This window comes from Heterodontus francisci, chromosome 3 (assembly GCF_036365525.1).
Source record: "Heterodontus francisci isolate sHetFra1 chromosome 3, sHetFra1.hap1, whole genome shotgun sequence".
Taxonomy (NCBI): domain Eukaryota; kingdom Metazoa; phylum Chordata; class Chondrichthyes; order Heterodontiformes; family Heterodontidae; genus Heterodontus; species Heterodontus francisci.
The window spans coordinates 100,830,870-100,847,425 of NC_090373.1; the positions used below are offsets into that span (position 1 = coordinate 100,830,870).

A 16,556-nucleotide genomic window follows, 5' to 3' on the forward strand; every position below is an offset into this window, starting at 1 on the left:
AATGGCAGAACCCTTAGGAGTATTGACAGGCAGAGAAATCTGGGTGTAGAGGTCCACAAGTCACTGAAAGTGGCAACGCAGGTGGATAAGGTAGTCAAGAAGGCATACGGCATGCTTGCCTTCATCGGTCGGGACATAGAGTATAAAAATTGGCAAGTCATGTTGCAGCTGTACAGAACTTCAGATAGGCCACACTTAGAATATTGCGTGCAATTCTGGTCGCCACACTACCAGAAGGACGTGGAGGCTTTGGAGAGGGTACAGAGGAGGTTTACCAGGATGTTGCCTGGTCTGGAGGGCATTAGCTATGAGGAGAGGTGGAGGGGCGACATGATAGAGGTTTACAAAGTTATGAGCGGCATGGACAGAGTGGATAGTCAGAAGCTTTTTCCCAGGGTGGAAGAGTCAGTTACTAGGGGACATAGGTTTAAGCTGCGAGGGGCAAAGTTTAGAGGGGATGTGCGAGGCAAGTTTTTTACACAGAGGGTGGTGAGTGCCTGGAACATGCTGCCAGGGGAGGTGGTGGAAGCAGATACAATAGTGACGTTTAAGAGACATCTTGACAAATATATGAATAGGAAGGGAATAGAGGGATATGTGCCCCGGATGTGCAGAAGGTGTTAGTTTAGGTAGGCATCAAGATCGGCGCAGGCCTGGAGGGCCGAATGGCCTGTTCCTGTGCTTTACTGTTCTTTGTTCAGGAGAACTTCCTTAATCAGTATTATTACGACCAGGTGAGAAAGGTGTCTAGGGGTCCCTTTCAGCCTTCATCTGGTCTCACTGTAACAGGGTTTAATTTTAAATACATCATGTTTTGAGCTCCCTTTTGGTGAATCCCTGTTCACCGCTTTCCAATTACAAGGCAAAGAAATGAGCACAAACAGGCTTTCTTAGGTTTAAAGAAGAAAAGTGAAATTTATTAAAACTTAAACTCTAATTTGGTTGACGCTTACAGATGTGCGCCGCGCCCCATGCTATCTTGCATACAAGATACACACACGCAGATAGGGACAGAAAAGAGCAGGAGAAAAATAAAGTGGAGAGGTTTGAGGCAATATCTGAAGAGTTTCTTGTTACTGTGCTTTGAGCTCACTGTGGAGCCCTTGCTTGTAGGTAATTGGGGCCCAGTATTCTTTTTAAACCTTGTTCAATGTAGGAGACTTTTCTCTCTTGTGGCTCATGTATCTTCAATGGATGCCAAAGCTGGTGAGAAAGAGATGAAAGCAGACAGGAGAGGTTGCGGCGAGCAAGCCACGAGAGGTCTTTTCAGTCCAGGAGCAAACAGCTTTCTGCCAGTTCAAAACTACTGTGCTTCTTCTTGGCAGGTGGGGGTCTGCATGACAGTATGTTCTCGTTCCAACTAGAAAGGAGACATTGCTGTATCTGGTGCTGGGGAATGAGGTGGGTCATGTGGACCAAGTGACTGTGGGAGAACACTTAGGTAATAGTTATCATTGTATCATAAAATTAGTTGTGGAGAAGAGCAAGGAACAATCTAAGGCAGAACTTCTAAATTGGGAGAGGGCTAACTTCAATGGAATGAGAGGCAGGTTCAAATTCCTGCAACAGCCAGTTAGTCATGTGACTGATGAAGGGTCACTGACCTGAAACGTTCACTCTGCTTCTCTCTCCACAGATGCTGCCGGACCTGAGTATTTCCAGCATTTCTTGTTTTTGAATCAAGTGACTAAACTAGTCTGACCACGTCTTCTGTTTATTGGGAGCAGGGAGTGGTTCCTTTGTTCCAACACAGTACGCTAGAATGCAAAAATGTCTTTCTGTCTAGGGGCCAGGCAATTCCTTGTAATAGGCCCTCTTTTCTTCCCAGCAACAATTTGAAGTTTAATGTCCATGTGGCAAAATTAATGTGCCTCATTCTTGGCAGGTGGGGGCCTGCATGACAGTATGTTCTCAGTCCAACTAGAAAAAGGGCATTGCTGTATCTGGTGCTGGGGAATGAGGTGGACCATATGGACCAAGTGACTGTGGGAGAACACTTAGGTAAGAGTGATCATAGTACCAACACTTAGGTAAGAGTGATTATAGTACCATAAAATTAGTAATGGAGAAAAGCAAGGAACAATCTAAGGTAGAACTTCTAAATTGGGACAGGGCTAATTTCAGTGCAATGAGAGGGGATCTAGCCAGTGTAAAATGGAACCAAAAACTGACAGGAAAAATAGTAATGGAACTATTTCTCCTCCTTTAAGGAGGAGATGCTTCAGGTACAGGCTAGGTACATTCCTAGGGAACCAAAGCCAGGGCTCCTTGAATGACAAGGGAGATATAGAGAATAGGATGAAACAAAAAAAGGTGGATGATGCATGTCAGGTGAATTCTTCAAGCGAGAACCAGGCCAAAAACAATCAGTTGACAGGGGAGGTGAAGAGGAAAATAAGACTGACAAAAAGAGAATAAAAGAATAGAATTGTAGTTACCATAAAAGGGAATCCAAATATCTTCTACCAGCATGTAAATAGTAAGTGAGTAGTGAGAGGTGGGGTGGTGACTATTAAGGACAAAGAAAGTGATACATGCCGAGAGGCGCAGGGCAAGGCTAGATAACTTAATGAGTACTTTGTATTGGTGTTTACTAAGGAAGCGGAATCTGATAAAATATCAATAGAAGCGGAGATGGTAGAGATAATGGACGGGGTGAAAATTGATCGGCAGGATGTAATGGAAAGGCTGGCTATGCTTAGAGTGGATAAGTTGCCTGGTCCGGCTGGCTTACATCCCAGATTGCGAAAGGAAGTGGGAATGGAGATAGCGGAAGGGCCTGCCATAATCTTTCATTCTTCCCTAGATATGGGTGAAGTGCCAGAGAATTGGAAACTGGCAAATGTAACACCCTTATTCAAAGATAGGGTAAAAGGATAGTCCTCGTAACTGCAGCCCAGTCAGTTTAACATCAGTGATGGGTAAGGTTGTAGAAACAATAATCAGGGAAAAATCAACAGGCACTTGGAGAGGTTTGAGTTAATTAAGGAGAGCCAGCACAGATTTGTAAAAGGCAGATCGTGCTTGACTAATCGGATTGAATATTTTGATGTCGTAACAGAGAAGATTGATGAAGGGAATGCATGGATGTTGTCTATATGAATTTTAAGTAAGTGTTTGACAAAGTACTACATAAAAGTTTGGTTAACAAATTGAAGCTCATGGAATAGGAGGGTCAGTGTCAACTTGGATAAAAGGTTGGTTTAAGGATAAAAAACAGCAAATCATGGTAAATGGCTGTTTTTCAGAATGGAGGATGGCATACAGTGGTGTTCCTCAAGTGTCAGTGTTAGGACGGCTGCTTTTTTTGATATAAAAACAAGAAATGCTGGAAATACTCAGCCGGTCTGGCAGCATCTGTGGAGAGAGATATACATATATAAATGACTTAGATATTGGAATACAGAGTAAAATTTCAAAATTTGCCGATGATACCAAACTTGGAGATGTGGCAAACAGTAAGGATGAGACAAATCGACTGCAACAGGCCATAGATAGGCTCACAGAATGGGCAGACAGTAGGCAGATGAAATTTAATACAGAAAAGTGTGAGGTGATGAATTTTTACAGAAGAAATAGGGAAAGGCAATATAGACTTAATAGTAAAATTCAAAAGGGAGTGCAGAGAACGAGGAAACTTGGGGTCCATGTGCACAGATCCTTAAAGGTGGCAGGACATATTGAGAGAATAGTTAACAAAGCATATGGAATCTTGGGCTTCATAAATAGAGATATTGAGCAGAAATTCGATCGTCACTTGAGGGAAATAAACTTGCAGGGCTACAGGGATCGAGCAGCAGAATGGGATTGTTCTGCAGAGAGCCGGCATGGACTCAATGCACCAAACGGCCTCCTTTGGTGCTGTAATGACTCTATGACTCCTTCTCTAGTTCAAGCTATGACTGATATCCTTTTCAAGCCTCCAGTTTATACATACACTTTTCTCACCTTCCCTCGAGTGTGACCTGGCACATTTCATTCCTCCCCACACTAAAAGGTGACACTTTTTCCCCTTCCAATGCCCCCAGTTCAAGCCAGCGCTCTTTCCACCCCCCCTCCATTCCAGTTCTATCAGCAATCTTCTTTCATCACACATCCAAGCTGGCATTCTACTTCCCATTCTTATGTTGCCACTCTCTTTCCGCAACAAATATTGTTAACACTCTCCTTCCTTCCCCCATCAAGCTATCATCCCCATTCATCTCCCATCTCTCCTTTAACAAAACTCCCTCCCCATGAGCAGCATTTCCAGTTCCCATCTCCAGTTGTAGTTTCTCCAAGTGATTAAATACCATTACATTCTATGGCTGGGAATTTGTAGTCTTGTGAAAATTCCCACCCATGGTATACACAGCTGTTCAGTCATTTAGAGCTGCAGGACAGAGGAACCAGTAGCGGCACTGAGGGGACAACTGGGAGCTACGTTCACACTGATATTACTCTGAAAATACTGCTGGTGATGAACCAAACATCATCCTGTGTCAGAATTTTCAGGACAGCAGGGAAGACAATTGGATCAACTTGCAGCTTTATGTCTCCATTTAGGATTCTCTTTCCCTTCATTTTTGCATCTTAATCCCTGCCCTTTAACCCTGGACAATGACTGCTGACAGATCAAAATATAAATTGCGATGTTCCCTGCTAATTGTCCTTATCTGTTCAAGTTTTCCCATTATTAGAGTCTATTCGAGATCAGGAGTTTTTAAAAATGATTAAAATTAGCTTAGACTAAGGAAAAATGAGTGCTACTTAAGTTCCAAACTATTTCTTTTTGCAGCGGCGACAGGGAGAGCGAGGTGGCAGCTGGGTAAGTAAGTCCGAAATATTTGGGCAGAGGCTGAACCCGAGACACTACACCTGTAGTGTCTCCCACCCGCCCTCCTCTAACCAAAAAAAAAGGACTCGGTGGTGTGTAGATAAGGTAAAGCTTTTTCTATTTTTTTTTCGTGTGATTGGAAAAAATTTTCGTTCCTTTTTCATTTATCTAAGTTAAGACTCAGTTAAGCTTAAGATTAAAAATGGCAGGAGATCTCAGACCTGTGTTATGCTCCTCTAGCTCAATGTGGGAGCTCAGGGACACGGCTGATGTCCCTGACTCCTTCACGTGCTGGAAGTGTATCCAGCTGCAGCTCTTGTTAGACCGCATGACGGCTCTGGAGCTGCGGATGGACTCACTTTGGAGCATCCGCGATGCTGAGGAGGTCGTGGATAGCACGTTTAGCGAATTGGTCACACCGCAGATTAGGATTGCTGAGGGAGAAAGGAAATGGGTGACCAAAAGGTAGAGAAAGAGCAGCAAGGCAGCACAGGTATCCCCTACGGTCATCTCCCTCCAAAACAGGCATACCGTTTTGGATACTGATGGGGGGAGATGGCTCACCAGGGGAAGGCAGCAGGAGCCAGGTACATGGCACCGTGGCTGGCTCTGCAGTTCAGAAGGGCAGGAAAAAGAGTGGAAGGGCTATAGTCATAGGGGATTCGATTGTAAGGGGAGTAGATAGGCGGTTCTGTGGTCGAAAACGAGACTCCCGAATGGTATGTTGCCTCCCAGGTGCATGGGTCAGGGATGTCTCAGATCGACTGCAGAACATTCTGAAGGGGGAGGGTGAACAGCCAGTTGTCGTTGTGCACATAGGCACCAATGATATAGGTAAAAAATGGGATGAGGTCCTACAAGCAGAATTTAGGGAGTTAGGAGCCAAGTTAAAAAGTAGGACCTCAGAGGTAGTAATCTCAGGATTGCTACCAGTGCCACGTGCTAGTCAGAGTAGAAATGAAAGAATAGTCAGGATGAATGCGTGGCTTGAGAGATGGTGCAGGAGGGAGGGGTTCAGATTTTTGGGACATTGGGACAGGTTCTCGGGGAGGTGGGACTATTACAAATTGCACGGTCTACACCTGGGCCGGACTGGAACCAATGTCCTTTGGGGTGCTTTTGCTAATGCTGTTGCGGAGGGTTTAAACTAATGTGGCAGGAGGTTAGGAACAAAATTAGGAGGTCAGTGGACAGTAAGGAGGTAGTAACTAAAGCCTGTAAGGAACTAGATAATGAAGTCAGCGTGACTAAGGGCAAGAGTAGGCAGGGAGCAGATGATGAACGCAAAGGGGCTGGTGGTCTGAGGTGCATTTGTTTTAATGCAAGAAGTGTAGTAGGTAAGGCAGATGAACTTAGGGCTTGGATTAGTACCTGGGAGTATGATGTTATTGCTACTACTGAGACTTGGTTGAGGGAAGGGCACGATTGGCAACTAAATATCCCAGGATATCGATGCTTCAAGCGGGATAGAGAGGGAGGTAAAAGGGGTGGAGGAGTTGCATTACTGGTCAAAGAGGATATCACAGCTGTGCTGAAGGAGGGCACTATGGAGGACTCGAGCAGTGAGGCAATATGGGCAGAACTCAGAAATAGGAAGGGTGTGGTAACAATGTTGGGGCTGTACTACAGGCCTCCCAACAGCGAGCGTGAGATAGAGGTACAAATATGAAAACAGATTATGGAAAGATGTAGGAGCAACAGGGTGGTGGTGATAGGAGATTTTAATTTTCCCAACACTGACTGGGATTCACTTAGTGTTAGAGGTCTAGATGGAGCAGAATTTGTATGGATCATCCAGGAGGGTTTTCTAGAGCAGTATGTAAATAGTCCAACTCGGGAAGGGGCCATACTGGACCTGGTGTTGGGGAATGAGCCCGGCCAGGTGGTTGAAGTTTCAGTAGGGGACTACTTTGGGAATAGTGATCATAATTCCGTAAGTTTTAGAATACTCATGGACAAAGACGAGAGTGGTCCTAAAGGAAGAGTGCTAAATTGGGGGAAGGCCAACTCTCCCAAAATTCGGCAGGAGCTGGGGAATGTAGATTGGGAGCAGCTGTTTGAAGATAAATCCACATTTGATATGTGGGAGGCTTTTAAAGAGAGGTTGATTAGCGTGCAGGAGAGACATGTTCCTGTGAAAATGAGGGATAGAAATGGCAAGATTCGGGAACCATGGATGACAGGTGAAATTGTGAAACTAGCTAAGAGGAAAAAGGAAGCGTACATAAGGTCTAGGCGGCTGAAGAAAGACGAAGCTTTGGAAGAATATTGGAAATGTAGGACCAATCTGAAATGAGGAAGTAAGAGGGCTAAAAGGGGTCATGAAATATCTTTAGCAAACAGGGTTAAGGAAAATCCCAAAGCCTTTTATTCATATATAAGGAGCAAGAGGGTAACTAGAGAAAGGATTGGCCCACTCAAGGACAAAGGAGGAAAATTATGCGTGGAGTCAGAGAAAATGGGTGAGATTCTAAACGAGTACTTTGCATCGGTATTCACCGAGGAGAGGGACATGACGGATGTTGAGGTTAGGGACAGATGTTTGATTACTCTAGGTCAAGTCGGCATAAGGAGGGAGGAAGTGTTGGGTATTCTAAAAGGCATTAAGGTGGACAAGTCCCCAGGTCCGGATGGGATCTATCCCAGGTTTCTGAGGGAAGCGAGAGAGGAAATAGCTGGGACCTTAACAGATATCTTTGCAGCATCCTTAAACACGGGTGAGGTCCCGGAGGACTGGAGAATTGCTAATGTTGTCCCCTTGTTTAAGAAGGGTAGCAGGGATAATCCAGGTAATTATAGACCAGTGAGCCTGATGTCAGTGGCAGGGAAGCTGCTGGAGAAGATACTGAGGGATAGGATCTATTTCCATTTGGAAGAAAATGGGCTTATCAGTGATAGGCAACATGGTTTTGTGCAGGGAAGGTCATGTCTTACCAACTTAATAGAATTCTTTGAGGAAGTGACAAAGTTGATTGATGAGGGAAGGGCTGTAGATGTCATATACATGGACTTCAGTAAGGCGTTTGATAAGGTTCCCCATGGTAGGTTGATGGAGAAAGTGAAGTCGCATGGGGTCCAGGGTGTACTAGCTAGATGGATAAAGAACTGGCTGGGCAACAGGAGACAGAGAGTAGCAGTGGAGGGAGTTTCTCAAAATGGAGGCGTGTGACCAGTGGTGTTCCACAGGGATCCGTGCTGGGACCACTGTTGTTTGTGATATACATAAATGATTTGGAGGAAAGTATAGGTGGTCTGATTAGCAAGTTTGCAGACGACACTAAGATTGGTGGAGTAGCAGATAGTGAAGGGGACTGTCAGAGAATACAGCAGAATATAGATAGATTGGAGAGTTGGGCAGAGAAGTGGCATATGGAGTTCAATCCGAGCAAATGCGAGGTGATGCATTTTGGAAGATCCAATTCAAGAGTGAACTATACAATAAATGGAAAAGTCCTGGGGAAAATTGATGCACAGAGAGATTTGGGTGTTCAGGTCCATTGTTCCCTGAAGGTGGCAACGCAGGTCAATAGATTGGTCAAGAAGGCATAAGGCATGCTTTCCTTCATCGGACGGGGTATTGAGTTCAAGAGTTGGCAGGTCATGTTACAGTTGTATAAAACTTTGGTTCGGCCACATTTGGAATACTGCATGCAGTTATGGTGGCCACATTACCAAAAGGATGTAGATGCTTTGGAGAGTGTGCAGAGGAGGTTCACCAGGATGTTGCCTGGTATGGAGGGTGCTAGCTGTGAGGAGAGGTTGAGTAGATTAGGATTATTTTCATTAGAAAGACGGAGGTTGAGGGGGGACCTGATTGAGGTGTACAAAATCATGAGAGGTATAGATAGGGTGGATAGCAAGAAGCTTTTTCCCAGAGTGGGGGATTCAATTACTGGGGGTCACGAGTTCAAAGTGAGAGGGGAAAAGCTTAGGGGGGAGATGCGTGGAAAGTTCTTTACGCAGAGGGTGGTGGGTGCCTGGAACGCGTTGCCAGCGGAGGTGGTAGACGCGGGCACGATAGCGTCTTTTAAGATGTATCTAGACAGATACATGAATGGGCAGGAAGCAAAGAGATACCGACCCTTAGAAAATAGGCGACATGTTTAGATAGAGGATCTGGATTGGCGCAGGCTTGGAGGGCCAAAGGGCCTGTTCGTGTTCTTTAATTTTCTTTGTTCTTTGTTCTTATTTGAAACTGACTTTGTCCTTTCATCAAAAATTGCCACAACACTTTCAAATAATATTCTCATTGCATGGATTTCAAGTTGCTAACAGATATTGCCATACTGATTTAGGGTTAATTTGCCAACTGGCATCATCACATAGAATAACCCCCTCCAAACCTCGAGGGCTACGAAATTCAAATAGGCCAAACTAGCAAACAACAAGTATAAGTAGAGATACACCAAGTTGCCTGAGCTCCCAGGGCCTGATTCCAGGAGTCAGAGTTGCATGTGGCCCATTGGTTTCAGTGTGGACACCCCTTCTAAAAAGATTCATGTCACCTCTGGTAATAACAAATCAGATCAGCACCCTCTAGTAGGCTGAGGAGACATCTGCGCACAGTCATGATTACAAATAAAATTCAATTGAAAAGAAGACTCTTCAAAGGGTTTCAAATGAAATTAGAATGTTAAAACAGTTAATCTCTACATAACAACATGCCAATGTTCGACCGCTAGGCACCATAGGCATACCGATATTTTCCTCAGTGCACAATACATAATTTGAAAATTCTATTCATTCAGCCATGACTTTAATAGCAGAGCAAGCTCAATGGGTTGTATGGCCTACTTCTGCTCCTTTTTCTTATTATACAATTCCAACTTTCTAATTATTTTGTACAGAATTTAATAACTAACTATTAAAAAGTTCTTAGGATCTTAGAGCGAAAAATAAATAATAAAAATGTAATCATCAAGCCACTTCAAGCTCCTCTAGTTTTGGCTCTACTACATCACTTCAGTACAGTGATAGATCCTCGAATGCAATAATTGGTGAGCCATGTTTCGATTTATATAGATCACAGTCTCGGTTACGTTTTAAGGCATTATCACACTCAGATTTATATTAATAAATAATTTGTTGAAACATTGATCTTGTACTTTACAATATTGTTTCAGCCCTTTGATGTAACACAATTTGGCATGTGTATGATCAAGTTTCCTTATGATTTTTAAACGCTGGAGGCTATTAATAGTACATTACTTCTGCCTGATAAAGATGATACACCAGGGAACAGTTTAATGGCAAAACTGAGAAGAGCTTTGTCAAGGAGTTGTAGGACACAGATTCATGGCCACAATCCTCCACATACTGAGTACCAAATATGCCTGTCCACAGTAGGCAAATATCAAGCAGAAACTGAATACACAAGAAAGGGAGATTCACCCAGGAACTCAAAATATTTGAGAGCAATCAGTTTATCAGTTGAACTGGAGAAGCCTGGGAGCGAGTCTGCTGCCCATGCTGCCAGCTGGGAACAGTGCGTGACATACAGAATCCCAAGAAAGGAGAAATAAATACTTCAATACTTTACAATCAAAATCTTCCTAGTTTTCTGCTTACTATACACATGTATTTCATAATCTATGCTTTCTGTGAAACAGCCAACTGTGAAACAGCCCCGACAAACAAATTTTTCTGCAGCACCTGTGGAAGAGCCTGTCACTCTAGAATTGGCCTTTCTAGCCACTCCAGGCACTGCTCCACACACCACTGACGACCTCCAGGCGCTTACCCATTGTCTCTCGAGATAAGGAGGCCAAAGATAAGATAATGCTTTCTAAGTAAACAAAGTAAGGGATGCTAATGTATAAATAGGCACAGTTCTCAAGCATTTATTAGTAAAAAAACCTTTCTGGCAGTTAAGTAAAATATATTTATTGATAAACTTACTTTACATCCACTGATAAAATTATGACCCCAGAAATTTGCAGCACATTTGTCACATTTTTCACCCACTGTATTTGGAGGGCAGACACATTGGCCGGTTTCTGCATCACAATGATTGCCAACATGGGAACATTCACATGCTTTGTAGAGAAATGAAAAATAAATAAGCAAACTGACATTGTTTTAAAAAACATAAATTAGCTTTCCTCCCTCCATTGACATCTCCGCTGCCAAGCATTTTAAGAACCATTTTTACACATCAACATTTACGTATAAATGAAATAGCTCACATTTCAAATTTTTGAGACAATAATTGTTTGGTTATAACTCAAATTTATGAGAAGGAAATAATGAAAAGCAATAAAATGGAAAATATAATGGATTTGGAATTTATTTGCAATAATTCATGGATTTTTTTCACAATATCCTTGCAGTAATGATGTTATCACACCAAAAATATGAAGCATGGTTGCATCTGTATTAATAGCTACAACCAGAACAAACACAGACCAAAGGCAGAATAAATCCTTCAACACAACATTGAAATAGTATATTGATAGCAGATACAGAGAATTAATTTGATGCAATAATCTATTCTTGGGGTCGACAATTCAGTTATAAACCACACTGTACTGTTAAGATTTACCATGTCATCTGAGACCTTCCATTACTGGGGCAGGCACACATTAATCTCTCTATATCATACATAAAGATTTTCAATCACCCTATATTTCCCATAAAGTGCAACAGTGGATGCAAATTTTTGATGTAATTTTGTATCAAATGCCTTCGCTTTGGTATCTGCAATGCCATAGAGTCATTGATCTTGAAATGATATTGTGCGCTAATTGAGTTCAAATGCTTAACACTTCCATTTAAAATTCCTCTCTTCATTATTTTAGCAAAGGCATTAACCCACTTAAAATAAAGGAGTTATGCCTCTGCTAAAATAGTAGAACAATGAATTTCAGAGAAGCACATGAAGCATTTATACTCCATTATCCCGCAGCTTAATTTCAAGGCAATTATCCTTTACTACTAACTTTTTCCTAATCTGTGCACTCCCTCCATTTATTTCTATGCTTGATAGACATTTTTTAATGAATTGAAACAAGGAAGAAAACTACTTGTACCAATTAAGCAACATAACATATAATCTGGGAATGAACTATAAATGCATATCATGTTCTTCCGATGACTTTAGTTCAGAAATACATACACTATTACCTGTGTGAACATACAAACATATGAACATACAAATTTGGAGCAGAAGTAGGCCATTCAGCCCCTCGAGCCTGCTCTGTTATTCAATAAGATCATGGCTGATCTGTTTGTGTTTCAATTTCCACACTTCCATTTACCTCCGATACCCCTTGATTCCCTTGCCTAATAAGAATCTATCTACCTCCGCCTTAAAAATATTCAATGTCCCCGCCTCTACCACCTTCTGAGGCAGAGAGTTCCAAAGTCGCACAACGCCTCTGACAGAAAACATTTCCCCTCATCTCTGTCCTAAAAGAGTGTCCCCTAATTTTAAATAGTGCCCCCTAGTTCTGGACTCACCCACAAGAGGAAACATCCTCTCCACATCCCCCTTGTCCAGACCGTTCGGGATCTTATAAACTTCAATCAAGTCTCCCCTCACTCTTCCAAACTCCAGTAAAAACAAGCCCAGTCTGTCCAACCTTTCCTCACAAAACAACCCACTCATTCCAGGAATCAATCGAGTAAACCTCTGAACTGCCTCCAACGCATTTACATCCTTCCTTAAATAAGGAGACCAAAATGGCACACAGTATTTGAGATGTCTCACCAATGCCCTGTATAACTGAAGCATAATTTTCAATTTCTCTTGGAATAAAGGATAGCATTCCATTAACCTTCATTATTACCTGCTGTACTTGCATATTAAGTTTTTGTGACTCATGCACTAGAACACCTAGATGCCTCTGCACTTTGGAATTTTGCAGTCATTCTCCATTTAATACTCTGCTTTTTTATTCTTCCTGCAAAAGTAAACAACTTCACATTTTCCCACATGATACTCTATCTGCCAGATTTTTGCCCACTCACTCAACCTATCTATATCAGTCTGCAACCTCCTTATTCCTCTTCCCAACATACTTTCCTACTTATCTCTGCGCCATCTACAAATTTAGCTACCATGCCATCGCTCCCCTCATCTAAGAGATTGATATAAATTGTAAAAAGTTGAGACCCGAGCACATACCCCTGCAGAACTCTACTCATCACATCCCACCAATCAGAAAAGGACCCATTTATGCATACTCTCTGCTTTCTGCCAGCCAGCCAATATCCATGCTAATATATTACCCCCTAAACCATGAGCTCTTACTTTGCGTAATAACCTTTTATGTAGCACCTTGTCAACTGCCTTCTGGAAATCCAAGTACAGTACATCAACATGCTCCCCTTTATCCACAGCACATGTCACTCCTTCAAAGAACTCCAACAAATTGGTTAAACATAATTTCCCTTTCACAAAAACATGCTGACTATTCCCGATTACCCTGAGTTTTTTTAAGTGCCCAGCTACAACCTCCTTAATGATTGATTCTAACACCTTCCCCATGACAGATATCAAGCTAACTGGCCTATGGTTACCTGTTTTCTGCTTCCCCCACTTCTTGAATACAGGGGTTATATTAGCTACTTTCCAGTCTGTTGGAAACTTTCCAGAACCTAGTGAATTTTGAAAAATTAACACCAGCGCAAATTATTTAAATAATATTTCCGAAATACTAAGTTGATTTTACAATTCCTTTTAATATAGTACTTACAGTGGAACCAATCATGACATCACAATGTCATATTATTGCCTGGAATATCAGCGGGGTTTCTGATCTCCTGCCACATCTTTGGCTGAATTTTATGGAGGTGGTGGGAGCCCTGATGGTGGGCCACAAAGGCAGGGAGAACCTTGCCTTGGCTGTTTGGCGGACCCCTGGCAGCATTTTATGGCACTCAGACAGTTAACTGCCTGGCACCGGGATTCCCATCCCTTTAAGTACAGGGATCCCTCCTCCAAGAGCTGCTGGCCAAGCAGAGGGTCGGCAGCTCAGCAGTCTCAGCTGCGTCACCAGGAGCGGTGGCCATTTTTGTGACTGCATCCAGCCAGAAGAGGCAACATGAAACCCGGACTTGGAAGCAGGTAAGTGGGGGTGGGTTCGCCAGGGCCATTCACACAGGCCTCAGCAAGCAGTACTGGGTGGGGGAGGGGGGTTGATTGGTGAGGGTGTGGCGGGGGGGGGGGAGCTGTTGGCACGAGGGTGGATTTTGCTACTGGGGGGCCCTCTGTGAGCCACAGATTACCCAAGCAGGAGGGCCGCACTCCCCAGCCCATTGGGAGGAAGTCTGGTTCTACATGGATGGTCTCCCCACGTGGCGGGGTTTCCACCAGCCACTGATAAAATACCAGCATTGGCAGGAAAAGGCCCTTACATGGCCATTATTTTGCCACTTAAGAGCCTCACTTGGCCTCTGGATGAGAAGACGGTCCTCAGCCTTTCCGCCCTACTTCAAAATTCAACGGCATCAGGCAGGTGATAGGCACTCCACTCCTGCCCCCTCCCCCACCTTCCCTTGCCATTTTATAGGCCACCCCCGCCTCCCTGCCCATCCCTCGAGGGTTGATAAATTTCAGACCATAGACTCCTAGAATGGTTACAACACAGAAGGCGGCCATTTGGCCTGTTGTGTCCGTGTCGACTCTCCCCTGCCCTTTCCCCATAGCCCAGCAAATTTTCTCTCTTCAGATGCTTGGAGGAAGCTCTGAGGGTGGCAAGGGCACAAAATGTACTCTGGGTGGGGGACTTCAATGTCCATCACCAAGAGTGGCTCGGTAGCACCACTACTGACCGAGCTGGCCGAGTCCTAAAGGACATAGCTGCTAGACTGGGTCTGTGGCAGGTGGGGGAACCAACACGAGGGAAAAACATACTTGACCTCATCCTCACCAATCTGCCTGCCGCAGATGCTTCTGTCCGTGACAGTATTGGTAGGAGTGACCACCACACAGTACTTGTGGAGATGAAGTCTTGCCTTCATATTGAGGATACCCTGCATGGTGTTGTGTGGCACTATCACTGTGCTAAAATGGATAGGTTTCGAACAGATCTAGCAATGCAAAACTGGGCATCCATGAGGTGCTGTGGGCCATCAGCAGAAGCAGAATTGTACTCAACCACAATCTGTAACTTTATAGCCCTGCATATTCCCCACTCTACCATTATCATCAAGCCGGTTGACCAACCCTGGTTCAATGAAGAGTGCAGGAGGGCATGCCAGGAGCATCACCAGCCATACCTCAAAATGAGGTGTCAACCTGGTAAAGCTACAACCCAGGACTACTTGCATGCCAAACAGCGTAAGCACCATGCGATAGACAGAGCCAAGCGATCCCATAAACAACGGATCAGATCTAAGCTCTGCCGTCCTGCCACATCCAGCCATGAATGGTGGTGGACAATTAAACAACTAACTGGAGGAGGTGGCTCCACAAATATCCCCATCCTCAATGATGGGGGAGCCCAGCACATCAGTGCGAAAGATAAGGCTGAAGCATTTGCAACAATCTTCAGCCAGAAGTGCCGAGTTGATGATCCATCTCGGCCTCCTCCTGACGTCCCCAGCATCACAGAAACCAGACTTCAGCCAATTCGATTCACTCTGCGTGATATCAAGAAATGACTGAAGGCACTGGATACTGCAAAAGCTATGGGCCCTGACAATATTCCAGCAATAGTACTGAAGACCTGTGCTCCAGAACTTGCCGCACCCCTAGCCAAGCTGTTCCAGTACAGCTACAACACTGGCATCTACCCTGCAATGTGGAAAATTGCCCAGGTATGTCCTGTACACAAAAAACAGGGCAAGTCCAACCTGGCCAATTACCGCCCCATCAGCCTACTCTCAATCATCAGTAAAGTGATGGAAGGTGTCATCAACAGTGCCAACAAGCGGCACTTGATTAGCAATAACCTGCTCAGTGACGCTCAGTTGGGTTTCACCAGGGCCACTCAGCTCCTGACCTCATCACAGCCTTGGTTCAAACATGGACAAAAGAGCTGAGTTCAAGAGGTGAGGTGAGAGTGACTGCCCTTGACATCAAGGCAGCATTTGACCGAGTATGGCATCAAGGAGCCCTAGCAAAACTGAGGTCAATGGGAATCAAGGGGAAAACCCTCCGCTGGCTGGAGTCATACCTAGCGCAAAGGAAGATGGTTGTGGTTGTTGGAGGTCAATCATCTGAGCTCCAGGACATCACTGCAGGTGTTCCTCAGGGTAGTGTCCTAGGCCCAACCATCTTCAGCTGCTTCATCAATGACCTTCCTTCAATCATTCGGTCAGAAGTGGGGATGCTCGCTGATGATTGCACAATGTTCAGCACCATTCGTGACTCCTCAGATACTGAAGCAGTCCGTGTAGAAATGCAGCAAGACCTGGACAATATCCAGGCTTGGGCTGATAAGTGGCAAGTAACATTCGCGCCACACAAGTGCCAGGCAATGACCATCTCCAACAAGAGAGAATCTAACCATCTCCCCTTGACATTCAATGGCATTACCATTGCTGAATCCCCAACTATCAACATCCTAGGGGCTACCATTGACCAGAAACTGAACTGGAGTAGCCATATAAATAACGTGGCTACAAGAGCAGGTCAGAAGCTAGGATCCCAGAGGCGAGTAACTCACCTCCTGACTCCCCAAAGCCTGTCCACCGTCTACAAGGCACAAGTCAGGAGTGTGATGGAATACTCTCCACTTGCCTGGATCGGTGCAGCTCCAACAACACTCAAGAAGCTCGACACCACCCAGGACAA

At 44.3% G+C, this 16,556-nt stretch overlaps 1 protein-coding gene across 2 annotated transcripts in view; it reads right to left on the reverse strand.

The window, feature by feature from the left end:
* Positions 1-16,556, reverse strand: part of lama2 (laminin, alpha 2) — a 527,518-nt gene that overhangs the window by 162,852 nt on the left and 348,110 nt on the right. For both annotated transcript variants that reach the window (XM_068025161.1, XM_068025160.1), the window contains exon 22: positions 10,715-10,851. In XM_068025161.1, the coding sequence (XP_067881262.1) occupies positions 10,715-10,851 (137 nt within the window). The remainder of the gene's footprint in view (positions 1-10,714; positions 10,852-16,556) is intronic.